Source organism: Antedon mediterranea, chromosome 2 (genome assembly GCF_964355755.1).
Source record: "Antedon mediterranea chromosome 2, ecAntMedi1.1, whole genome shotgun sequence".
Classification (NCBI taxonomy): Eukaryota; Metazoa; Echinodermata; class Crinoidea; order Comatulida; family Antedonidae; genus Antedon; species Antedon mediterranea.
Window position 1 is genome coordinate 39,702,793 of NC_092671.1, and position 12,849 is coordinate 39,715,641.

General features: G+C 32.9%; 1 protein-coding gene across 4 annotated transcripts in view; it reads right to left on the reverse strand.

Annotated features, from left to right (window-relative positions):
• LOC140041095 (intermembrane lipid transfer protein VPS13A-like) overlaps window positions 1-12,849 on the reverse strand; it is a 55,829-nt gene that overhangs the window by 33,774 nt on the left and 9,206 nt on the right. For 2 of the 4 annotated variants that reach the window (XM_072087484.1, XM_072087483.1), the window contains exons 11-25: window positions 12,406-12,589; window positions 10,598-10,695; window positions 10,212-10,360; window positions 9,683-9,884; window positions 9,353-9,411; window positions 8,839-8,991; window positions 8,561-8,645; window positions 8,086-8,173; window positions 7,596-7,710; window positions 7,174-7,306; window positions 6,069-6,206; window positions 4,468-4,497; window positions 2,843-3,067; window positions 2,373-2,529; window positions 890-975 (exon numbers count right to left, since the gene is read on the reverse strand). In XM_072087484.1, the coding sequence (XP_071943585.1) occupies window positions 890-975; window positions 2,373-2,529; window positions 2,843-3,067; window positions 4,468-4,497; window positions 6,069-6,206; window positions 7,174-7,306; window positions 7,596-7,710; window positions 8,086-8,173; window positions 8,561-8,645; window positions 8,839-8,991; window positions 9,353-9,411; window positions 9,683-9,884; window positions 10,212-10,360; window positions 10,598-10,695; window positions 12,406-12,589 (1,902 nt within the window). The remainder of the gene's footprint in view (window positions 1-889; window positions 976-2,372; window positions 2,530-2,842; window positions 3,068-4,467; window positions 4,498-6,068; window positions 6,207-7,173; window positions 7,307-7,595; window positions 7,711-8,085; window positions 8,174-8,560; window positions 8,646-8,838; window positions 8,992-9,352; window positions 9,412-9,682; window positions 9,885-10,211; window positions 10,361-10,597; window positions 10,696-12,405; window positions 12,590-12,849) is intronic. The other 2 variants (XM_072087485.1, XM_072087487.1) reach the window with 2 other exon arrangements.

The following is a 12,849-nucleotide window of genomic DNA, read 5'->3' on the forward strand; positions in this document are numbered from 1 at the left end:
TGTATTCAAATGTGTTTGTGTTCCTTTCATTGTCTTGTCCTGTATTCAAATGTGTTTGTGTTCCTTTCATTGTCTTGTCCTGTATTCAAATGTGTTTGTGTTCCTTTCATTGTCTTGTCCTGTATTCAAATGTGTTTGTGTTCCTTTCATTGTCTTGTCCTGTATTCAAATGTGTTTGTGTTCCTTTCATTGTCTTGTCCTGTATTCAAATGTGTTTGTGTTCCTTTCATTGTCTTGTCCTGTATTCAAATGTGTTTGTGTTCCTTTCATTGTCTTGTCCGGTATTCAAATGTGTTTGTGTTTTTTTCATTGTCTTGTCCTGTATTCAAATGTGTTTGTGTTCCTTTCATTGTCTTGTCCTGTATTCAAATGTGTTTGTGTTCCTTTCATTGTCTTGTCCTGTATTCAAATGTGTTTGTGTTCCTTTCATTGTCTTGTCCTGTATTCAAATGTGTTTGTGTTCCTTTCATTGTCTTGTCCGGTATTCAAATGTGTTTGTGTTCCTTTCATTGTCTTGTCCTGTATTCAAATGTGTTTGTGTTCCTTTCATTGTCTTGTCCTGTATTCAAATGTGTTTGTGTTCCTTTCATTGTCTTGTCCTGTATTCAAATGTGTTTGTGTTCCTTTCATTGTCTTGTCCTGTATTCAAATGTGTTTGTGTTCCTTTCATTGTCTTGTCCTGTATTCAAATGTGTTTGTGTTCCTTTCATTGTCTTGTCCTGTATTCAAATGTGTTTGTGTTCCTTTCATTGTCTTGTCCTGTATTCAAATGTGTTTGTGTTCCTTTCATTGTCTTGTCCTGTATTCAAATGTGTTTGTGTTCCTTTCATTGTCTTGTCCTGTATTCAAATGTGATCTACACACGGACATGCATATAATTAGAACATACCTTTTGATAATTTAAGTGCATTAACCTTTCTCCAGTTGTATCTTGTAATGGCGTCTTCACAAGGAATAGATCATTGCCATCTAAAGCTGAAAGGACACAAGTTGAACTATTGAGTTCTGATTGGATTAAGTATGACATATACTGTATTAAACTGGATGGTTATTAAATAAAAGACATGGAACACTCTGACTGCCTCTCATGGTTATACAATGATATACAAATAATGAATGTTTATGAGTGTAATGGTACAAATAATGGCACGAGGTGAATGATGAAAGGTTATATTTCAACGAGGCGATGAGCCGAGTTGAAATATAACCTTTCATCATTCACCAAGTGCCATTATTTGTACCATTACACGAATACAAAACATTCATTATTTGTTTTATATAACATCTAAATAAATTCTAGTTATTTGAATAAAAATAAAAGGTAGCCCTAGCCAAAGTTTACTACATTTCATTCACACACATTGATTAAAAACAGTAACATTTCGTTTTAAATAATTTTATATTAAATGTTATATTTATATGGATTTCGTAAACACACCTACTTTTGTGTTAATTATGTCAACAAACGACCAAACAATCCTAGGCCTAGCAAGGCTAAAACGCCTAGGCTAGGCCTAGCCTAATACTAGCATGGCCTAAGGCTAGACCTAGTAGCCTAGTACTAGCTTGGCTGAAAGGCAAAACTTCGACAGACAATTGGAACTTATCTAAGCTAATTATGGTTTTTCCAACAATTCCACGTCCTGTAGGGATGTCCCCATTAATTAATCAAAATCCTAAAAACGATCTAAAGCTAATTTAAATGCCTTTTTGAATGAAATTAGTACATAATGTCCAAATCGTACACAAATATCTGCTGCTGTTGCATATCTCGCGGTGGTGTTTACAAATGAAACTCAGACCAGACGACAGGTGGCGCTGTTGTATTTCACAGTACATAGCCATATAATAGGATAATTTGTGTACTAGATTTTTTTTCATCCGCGAGACGTTTTTTTTTTCGTACACAAAAATGTTTCAAAAAGTACTATTTAACGATCGTTGAATAGTGCGTACTATTGCACGCCATGTGACCCACATTCGTCCAATCAAATGACAGGAATTTATTTAGGTGTTATATAATAATGTATATGTAATGTTATGTGTGCACAGCCCTTATTATTTCCAGTAAACAACAAATATCACACAACCCAGAGGTCATATTTGAGATATTTCTAATACATGCTTCTGGTGGGCAGTTCAACAGAAAGTTATCCACTTGTTATAATAACTTAATTTATAAAACCAAAAAGCAGCATCCGATACAAATTTGCCACTTACAGTATGTTTAACAGAAACACACAAAAAACAAAATAACACAATCTCAGAAACACAAAAGAAACAAAATAACACAATCTCAGAAACACAAAAGAAAGATTGAACTGCTATAGTTATTATTGATTTTTTAATAGTAACAATATGCATACACCAACCTTTCATCTGCATATGCTGGACAGACACACTTCCCAGCCTAGCATCCAATGTCACCTGCCATGGCCTTAACTGTACCTTAGCACCAAGGCTGATGATGTTAACAGCAAGTAGTGGTACATCAACTGTTCCATTATTTTGACACATATTTAACGTGATCTAATAAGAAGCAAGTTTGTTTGTTGGTAAAGTTTATAAACTAAAGAAAGGTGAAGAGACCAAGAGGATGACCCAAAACCACTTGGATAAAAATGATAGAAAATGATATGAAAAGAAAAATAAATAATTCTATTCACGCTTTGGTCAATAATCACTCTGATTGGATAAGTCTGTTAAGTGTGCTATGTCGCCAGAGACGTTTAGCGTTTGTGATGATGATGAGATTGAATATTTTTGCAGTACAGAACCCACGAAACCCACACACTCCCCACTGGTTAAAATACATCCACTACATAAAAAGAAAAAATCTCACCCTTTTAACTTCAAAATCTAACTCAAGATTGCTCCTTGGTTGATAACCTAGACTTTGTTCTCTTTTAAGTTTTTGTTTTTGTCCAACAACCTCCTCATCTCCCTCTTCTGCCGACAGGAACTCGTCTTCATCATCATCTGCATCTTCAACTACCGTTGGTTTAGTGATGTTAAACTTCTTTGAATCGAACATGACCACATCTCTAGTGGTAGTTAACTTCTCCACCTAAAATATAGAAAACAATTAAGCACGGGTCTAAATAATTAAACAATAATATCAATGTTATGCTTAACACCAATGTGCAGTGACAATGCTTTTGACAGTCTTATGGCCTTTGAAAAAAAATTATTGAATACAATAGCGCCCATTTGAGAAGACCTTCATTTCAAATCATAGGTGCTGCTGCGTAGTTCAAAATATGTCCAATCCCCTATACTAAATCGGTGCACTTTTTCCTCTTTTACAAATACAAACACGTTTATTCACTAAATCACATTAAAAATAATTATCACTATGGTGATTGAAGGAATTACATCAACATTTTTAAAATTAATATAAAATGTTTTCTTTCAAGTGTCACAGAATTCACTATACCACACCATGCAACCCAAGAATGACTGCATATAATATAATATAAACCATAACATCTCAGCAGAATACAGCATTTAAAAAAGAACAAAGTAAACAAGAGTAATATTAAGAATTAAATCTTTGAAATGAAAATGATGTTAGATTCTTATTATTGATGAATATATAAAGTAAAAATTAAAACTATATAATAGTATTTAAAAGTTAGAGTAAAATAGTATTTGAACGTTTAAGTAAAATAGTATTTGAACGTTAAAGTAAAATAGCATTTGAACGTTAGAGTAAAATAGTATTTGAACGTTTAAGTAAAATAGTATTTGAACGTTAGAGTAAAATAGTATTTGAACGTTTAAGTAAAATAGTATTTGAACGTTAAAGTAAAATAGTATTTGAACGTTAAAGTAAAATAGTATTTGAACGTTAGAGTAAAATAGTATTTGAACGTTTAAGTAAAATAGTATTTGAACGTTAGAGTAAAATAGTATTTGAACGTTTAAGTAAAATAGTATTTGAACGTTAAAGTAAAATAGTATTTGAACGTTAAAGTAAAATAGTATTTGAACGTTAAAGTAAAATTAAATAATAACAATACAACAAATTAAATGTTGGATACTTTAAAATATATATTAACTATTGATACTGAAATAAAACATTAACTAGTGAAGTAACAGAAATAGAAATAATATATTTTATAGTGAAATTAGATTTGTTTATTATATTAATTATGAATTATATTTCTATGAAATCATTAGATTATATATTTCATTTATATGTATTTCCTTTTTGTTTCTTTGAAACTTTCTTTCAAAAACACAAAAACCAAACTTGTTAATAATTATATATTAATTATTAATTTTTATATAATAATTATTTGTAAAGCATGCTATATAAAGGCATTGTACAACAGGCATGCTATACCTAGAAAATTACACTATTTATAGATAAATACATAATCCCAAACATTCATGCTTCAAATAGAAGAGTATAACGATTAGTGTTAAATAGTGAACTCAAAATATTGAGTGTGATATTCTTACCAACCCATCACTCTTCTCAGATAAATTGTGCTGCAATAGTGAATATAAACACCTTCATTAGTCACCAATCAGAGCATTTATACAATCACCCAAAGTTGTGTGAAATCTAACAGTGAGATTACTTGAACACATTGGCCAAACCGCTTTCTCAAAAATAAATACCAAAATGCAAGTGCATAGAATACGTGGCGTAACGGCTATGAGTGCTCACTGGCTAAACCCAGGGGCTCAGAGCTCAATAGGCCCCAGAGCATGAGAAGTCCAATGCTGCACTACTGAGCGTTGGAGGGCCTATTAGGAGTGCTAAACCAGGGGCCTTTGTCCTCTGCGTTACGCAACTTAAAAATATTGTACGCATGATCAACTGTGCAATTAGAGTGACCACTTAAAACCCAAACAATTTCCTTGCTTTGGTTATGGCTTGGGAAAGAATAATAACTTATTTTAACCTTAACCTCTGTCTACACTATCAAAATAGTTTGACAAAAAAAGTGTGATGTGCCCAAATATGGAAGTAATGTCATAATCATGTCCATATATGGGCACATCACATTTTTTTGTCACATAACGTTTGATATTGTAATCAGAGCTTTAAACATAAAATCAGTTTGTCTAAGACCTCTAGGATCATCATGTGGAAAGACCCTATAAAAGCAATCAAATCACTTTAACTATGAGTGCTAGTGTTGGTTGTTTCATATCATGTCTGAGGTACAAACGCTTGGAGATACCCAACATTGAAACCAAACACTAATTTTAAATACAGTAGTGTTGTTACACAATACATAGAGTTTTTGAAACATATTGCAGCTTCAAATAAACCTATATAAAGCACTGCATAGATAAATAATATTACAGTACGTAGCAGCAAAAGAAATGGTGCACACGATAAGCTTCACACAACCTTAAACAGAGGTAAGTAAAGTTTAACTTTAATTGTTAAATTAAAAGCAAGCAAGCACTTAATAACATTTCTATATTATGTCATGTTATGTTCAAGAGCATGATTTCAAGTTGTGTTTGTTAACGGAAGTAGACTAATAGTATGGAAAGATCAAATGTACTAATGAATAGGATACTTGGTTCATTAGTTGTTTCTACTGTTAATACAGCAATCGTATAAAGATAGAAAGTGTTGTCAATACATCAAACTGATGAACTCACAGCTGGATAAGTGTTAAAATAAACTTTTAGATGGAGCAAAAGAAATTTAACTGATGGAACTTGGTATATGACAAACAAAACCACAGTAGGGAGAAGATGGAGAAGAGGTCTCAAAGAAAATTAATGTTGAATCTGAGATTTATAAAAAGGTATAAAGGTATTTCATGGGCACTTCAGTACTACATTCCAGTATTACATTCCAGTAGTATGTGTTTGCTATGGTTTTATATTTTAAAATGAACAAGAAATATATGTTTACAAGAAAAAAAACTATAGAAGTACATCGCTGACTGCTTATATTGAACATAGACTATTAAATATAACATTGAATGGAAGTTTTAATGAATGGAGGTCACACAGGGTTAAAGGTTAAGCTACCATGCACTGTGTTAGCAAGATAATCTGTTAAAAGCTCATTCACAAAACATTTAACTAACATCTCCACCGCATGGTGTGAAATATCCATCTTGTTCCGAGTCATAGTCATCATCATCCAACAGGTTCATTATATAATTGAGGCCTTTCTCAGGCAGTATAGGCATTGGAATGGCAGTAGCGGATGGCCTGAATGCAGCCTGTATGAAAAAGTGTGTGGTTCGATCAATATGAAGTGCCTCAATGTGTGCATGATAAATAGAATTGATTTAGAAACATGCTTAAAAATGATTATTTCTTGTTTTCATAAAATGTCTAAACATGTCATACTTTCTGCTATCACAAAGACCTTAAAATGTGTTTAATAGTTGGTTGATTGATAAGTAGATCAGCAGAAAGATCCGTTTATTTGACACTATAGTAATTTTATGAATTGCAGACTTATTTTCATATTTCTCCATGGCTCAGCAGTGCAAAATGACATCAACTAAATTAAAGGCATGTTTATACTTTGTAGATGACATAAACACATCATGACACAAAGGAATTTAAACAACAATAAGGTATTGACATAAACAATGAAAATAGGTTATAAATAGATAAGACGACAGTTTTTATACTTAAATCATGGTATACCTCCATTCTTTAAATTTACCATACAGATAATAATATTATAACCACAGATAGGAAGACAAAAGAATGTTATGATACATTAAATGGTAGCAAGTAACATTCACACGTTAATAATGGGAGACGAGATATCTACAGTAGTTGCAGCAGAAATGCAGGTTTACAGCTTTATTTTCTCTTCAGACTTTGTACAAGCTTTCAGGCTTATTTTCACACTTTGAATAAATATTAGCTGAATTAGTTTTTAAGACCTTATTATAATATAAATTAAAATATGTACAGGTAATTAAAAAGGATTGCAAATTATTTGTATTCATATCACAGTATTTTGCAGAACTATCAAAAACTATTTAATCAGAACTTGTACAGAATACATTGGTATAAATCCAGTATATATTCTACAATAAAACCAGATGAAATTTTCATATATTTAGTTAGCTACGTGGTAACAGATAATTATTTGTACACATGATTACCTTCATTAAAATGTATTCAATCTATAAAATATTATCATATTTCTTCATATCCGTGGCTTACCTTTGACATAGATTCTTTGTCAGGAGCTTTGGTTTCTGGGAGTGGTATGCTGGTTGCTAGGGATATCAGATCTTTCAGTTTTTTGTCAGAAAAATCAATATCTAATGAAGGCAGTTCCCCTAGTATTCGAACTCTGGAAAACAAACAGATATTGACAATTTCAAATATTTTCAATGTCACAACACCCCACACAGCCCATACTTGTCCAACTCTTGTGATATTTACTTGTTTTTGCAGGTCTATACAATAAACAAGACTAAAGCTCTGTCTACACTATCAAACTAATTTACAAAAAAAGTGTGATGTGCCCAAGTATGGTAGTGATGTGGCCAAATATGGTAGTGCTGTGACATCATCATGTCGATATATGGGTAACATCACAGTTTGATAGTGCGGACAGAGCTTATATGTACATTACTTACTTAGGCATCCTATTATCATCCACTAGGCATTTATGTAATGCTATGCCAACATTCAATGGTTGTAAGAGATGCAGTGGTGAATGGGTCTTCTTACGAGCTGCTTCCCAATCTTCACCTGACAATTGATTCAATATTTATAGATATTTTTTGTTATAAAATGGATTAAATACACCTATATGATTATTTATTAAATGATTAAATGTATGTTAAAAATAGAGCATAAACATTTAAACTTTTGTACAAACATGAACACTTCCTAGAAGATATGTATTTGTTTACTACTCTTGAAATATTTATTTATATATACTTCTTAAATTTTTTTTCTAGTGGAACTAACCTTAAAGTTCTCTGGCTTATTTAAGTTTCTCCAGCATAAGTGCATTCTATTTTGTTTTAAACTCTAATTTTTGTTATATTATTACATAATGATGTATCATATGATGAAAAAAAATTGGATATATTATTGTAGAAAGCAATACACAATGGATACCTTCATTGGCTAATATGATTTGAACACTCTTTAAATCCATATTGAATCTATCATATGACTTTTTCATTAACTCCTCCAAACTTTCATTCTGTAATATAAATGAAATATGCAATATGTTAACTTTATCATTGAAATTTATACTCATACCCAATAATAGAGCATTTAGAATTGCTATTCTCTAAAGCTCTCTCTACACTATCAAAAAGTTTGATATGCCCAAATATGGTAAGTGATATGACATAATCATGTGCATATATGGGCACACCACATTTCTTGTTACATAAAGTTTGATAGTGTAGACAGAGCTGATGTTCTGTTTTGGTATCCAAGTCTACACAAACATTTGTATACCACCAAATAGTGCCTTACTTTAGCAATATTAATTTTGAACCATATTAAATATAATTCCCATCAGTTTACATTATGTAATCATACCAATCAACAAAATTACAAAATATAACTTAATTTTAATCACCTCTGTCCTTCGAGCATCATATTTTTCCTCATGTTCAGTGGTCATCCTAAAGTGACCCAGGTCAGCAACAAGTACTTTTCCTTTTCTAAATTTTGAAGGAATGCAATTCACCACGTTATTAAACTTTATTGAGCCAAAAGAATTACCAAAAGAAATTATTATTTTTATTTAAAAAAAAACCTCATATCAAAGTTTGATTTATGCATGTGTCTTGAATTTGCAATGCATTCATGAATAAAAATTATTTTAAAAAATAGAATTGTATGAGTTATACTGACTCAGAATAGACACCATTTTCTGGAATAATAATATATGAAGGTCGAAGGTCAACAGTGACATCCAGAATAGTCTTAGTGTCTGCCATGTACTGGAGGCTGGTAGCTGACTGCTCTGTGAACTCATCAATAGTAGAGGCTGCTGCTGCGGATAGCCTAATATATAGAGATATCGGGTCTTAAGTACAAAGTTTGATATAAAGTTTGCGGTCCTCAGGAGTGAGAATGATCAAAACATGTTAATCGAAACGTCAAGAACTAAATATACGTGGTGTACTGCAAGCCTTATATCTACATTTGATTTCACTATGCAAACCTTCAAACAATACAAAGATGTTAATCATATTATATTCAATTAAACATTTTAAATCTCCCAGAATGTTTAATTTCTATAGTAAAATAAAAGTGTATAGCATGGTATAAACGTTATTCTAGATCTCGAGCAGTGAAGTCAACTGATACTAAGTATCCGTCTGTCTTCAGAAGAAGATGACTACAAGAACAGTAATATACTCACTCATCAAGGTGCACATCTTTAGGTGGCTCAAAAAATTTCACAATTTGATTAATTGTATTCTGAAAATCATAATTTTGAAAAAAAGAAAAACGTAAAGTAATTGACTACAGAATATATAATGTTAATATAACTATTATGCGGGCCATATTATGAATATGTTTTGAGACTTCATAGCAACCTTCCTCTCCTCCATAGCAACCTGCCTCTCTTCCCTAACACTTATCCAGCCTGTAACAATGAGGTCTTAGCCTTCAACGATTATAAATACAGAGAGATAGTGAAATAATACTAGGTGGCATATCATAGTACCAATAACTATAAGACATTTACCGCATCATAGACAATCTTTAGCGGTCTTGCTAGCACCTTTACCCTCTGGTCTACCAATCCATCAAGAGGGTTCGTCTCAAACTCTACCTCCAGTAGATCCACCTTCCCATCGGCCTCTAGATTCTGAGACTCAACCATTTGATGTTGTTCACAGCCGATTGACGTGCCGAAAACATTGAATGTGTTCAGCTTCGCATCAAGTCTGTAATAAGAAATGTTTATTAGTACTTTCTACTTGAACGCTAGCAAGTGAGAGGCATGGGTTCGAAACCTGTCATTGCTATATTGCTTGTATCCTAAAGGCCAATTTATACAGACGAGCTGTAACGGTGAGCGGTAACCGCGTAGCTTGTCCCACATAGCATATGACCTATCCTGAGCGGTAACCACCCGTCCGCTCTGCCTTGTGTGTAAATGGTCATAGGAATATAAACATAGATTCTATATGTGTATTACCGTTACCAGTCGTCTGTGTAAATTGACCTTTGTGGTCTTGGGTTTATATATTAAAGAAACAAATGAATTATACCTTATGGCATCAGCAGCTGGCCTTTGGCTTATACCTGCTTTCAAGTCAGATATTTCCACACCAAGAACATTAGAGTCGCTATTGCCTGTATTATCCACAAGTTTGACAGAGGTTTGGATTAAATGAAAGTTCAGTAGAATACCAACATACTGTGAAACAAACAGAGTTATAATTTCACTTTTTTATCCATGAAATCCATGTTTAAATGTACAAATGCTTATTGTAAATATATACTGCAGCTAATTATAGGCAGTATGCACCTTTGGTGTTAAGGTCACAGCCTTGAAACTATCAAACTTTATGCGACAAAAAAATGTAATGTGCATATATATGGATATGATGATTATGATCACTACCATATTTGGGAATATCGCTACTATATTTACCTCTTTTGGAAATTCTGAAACTGGAATTTCTTCTGTGTAGCCAATAGCTTCATACAGTTTAGCCTTGTCGTCAGATGTCATGGCATTCTGTACCCTTTCTGTAATCATAAAAACGGATCAAAAAATAAATTTGAATCCAAATGTAAAGGGAAAATGAAAGAAACGTTTTGTGCGTTGTCTTCACACTTTCTCAACGTATTGTTATTGCTGACAATGGCCTTGGTAAATTCACCAGATGTTGTGTGAAGTTTATTTCATTTTCCTTCACAATAAAAAAACATTTGCATTAAAAATATATTTATTGGAACTAGATGAATCTTTTATATAAACAGTCTTGGGTTTGAATTAAGGATTTTGCAATTACAGATTGCTAGGCAACTGTACCAATTGCTTTGAATTCTGTTTGAGCATAATGAAAATCAATTTGTCATTCAGACAGAGGAAATAAGTTGTATTTTAAATGTGTAATAATTTTGAACCTAATGAATGTTTGTGCAAAGGATCCAAGTGGAAATAAGGAGACTTCTCCTGTGGCTATCCTTGTGATCAAGGTCTGTTTCCTTGTGATCAAGGTCTGTTTCCTTGTGATCAAGGCTGTTTCCTTGTGATCAAGGTCTGTTTCCTTGTGATCAAGGTCTGTTTCCTTGTGATCAAGGTCTGTTTCCTTGTGATCAAGGTCTGTTTCCTTGTGATCAAGGTCTGTTTCCTTGTGATCAAGGTCTGTTTCCTTGTGATCAAGGTCTGTTTCCTTGTGATCAAGGTCTGTATCCTTGTGATCAAGGTCTGTTTCCTTGTGATCAAGGTCTGTTTCCTTGTGATCAAGGTCTGTTTCCTTGTGATCAAGGTCTGTTTCCTTGTGATCAAGGTCTGTTTCCTTGTGATCAAGGTCTGTTTCCTTGTGATCAAGGTCTGTTTCCTTGTGATCAAGGTCTGTTTCTTTGTGATCAAGGTCTGTTTCCTTGTGATCAAGGTCTGTTTCCTTGTGATCAAGGTCTGTTTCCTTGTGATCAAGGTCTGTTTCTTTGTGATCAAGGTCTGTTTCCTTGTGATCAAGGTCTGTTTCTTTGTGCAAATGTTTATATTATTTAAGTTTTATTTTGATATTTATGTACAGTATTTTAATTGACCTCGATTGCTCAATAAAGCCTGTTTTCCTGTCAACGTTGAAATACGTTGAGTTGCGTTGAGTTTAAAATCGTTAAAGTTGAAAATAAAATAGCGATGACGATGATCGAGTCGGACCGCTAATATTTACACATTTTTACGCGATCGTTCATAGTTTCTTGGTTCTCTCGAGCGTTGCTGGAACACGCGGACGTGAAGTGTTGCAAAACTAAGGCCGGCCATGCGCAGCCGGGACCGCGTGAAAATTGAAAAAGTTACGGGTTTTGATGCTTAAACCCAGCCTAGGACATACTTTCGTTGATATCTTAATCTAGGCTTACACTAAAGACAAACATTAAATTTAATTGGTTTAATATTATAATTTAATTTAACTTGCACTTGTTTTTTTTAAATATCATACCTTAAAAGTGTACAAAAAAGGTGAAAAACATCGTCACGTTGTAAACATTCAAGAATTGTCAGCGCGTACCTATTTTTTCACAAACTGCAATGACGTAATTTGTGGACCATTTGATTGGTCAGTTTTAACGATCGTAATCGTTAAATTTGAACTTGGTTCAACTTTAACGATTTAAGATTTTAACGATTTTCAACGTTAAATCGTTGAATATGTCAACTCAACGCAACTCAACGTAACTTAACGTCGACAGGAAAACAGGCTTTAAGAAACTCAAAATTCCTACCTGCAACCTCATTTAGTTCTAAACTATCGTCCTCTTTTTCTTTCTTTCCGCCACCAAAGAAACCACCAAACCATCCTGCGTTCTTCTTCTCTTTTTCCTTCTTCTTTTTCTTTCTTCTATATTGTAACTCTGCCTGTTGTCTGCACAGTGTCAAGTTAAACACATCCAAAGCGTCCTCGTATGACTGTTAAACAAATATGATATTTCATTCCAAACAAATTAATTTGCAAGTATGTTAATGGTAAAAAAGAATTTTGGGCCTACTGGATCTGAAAACAAATTTTTTTTAGTGGAGTTTCCAGTTTTTAAAGAGTCCAGTATTGGTCAGCTGTATCTAAATCTATTTTAGGAAGTAAGTTTCAGCTTACAATATCAAATAAATCTAATCAAACATATTTTATTTAACTTTAAATACTTAGCACACAATATTTCTTGCTTTTTAAT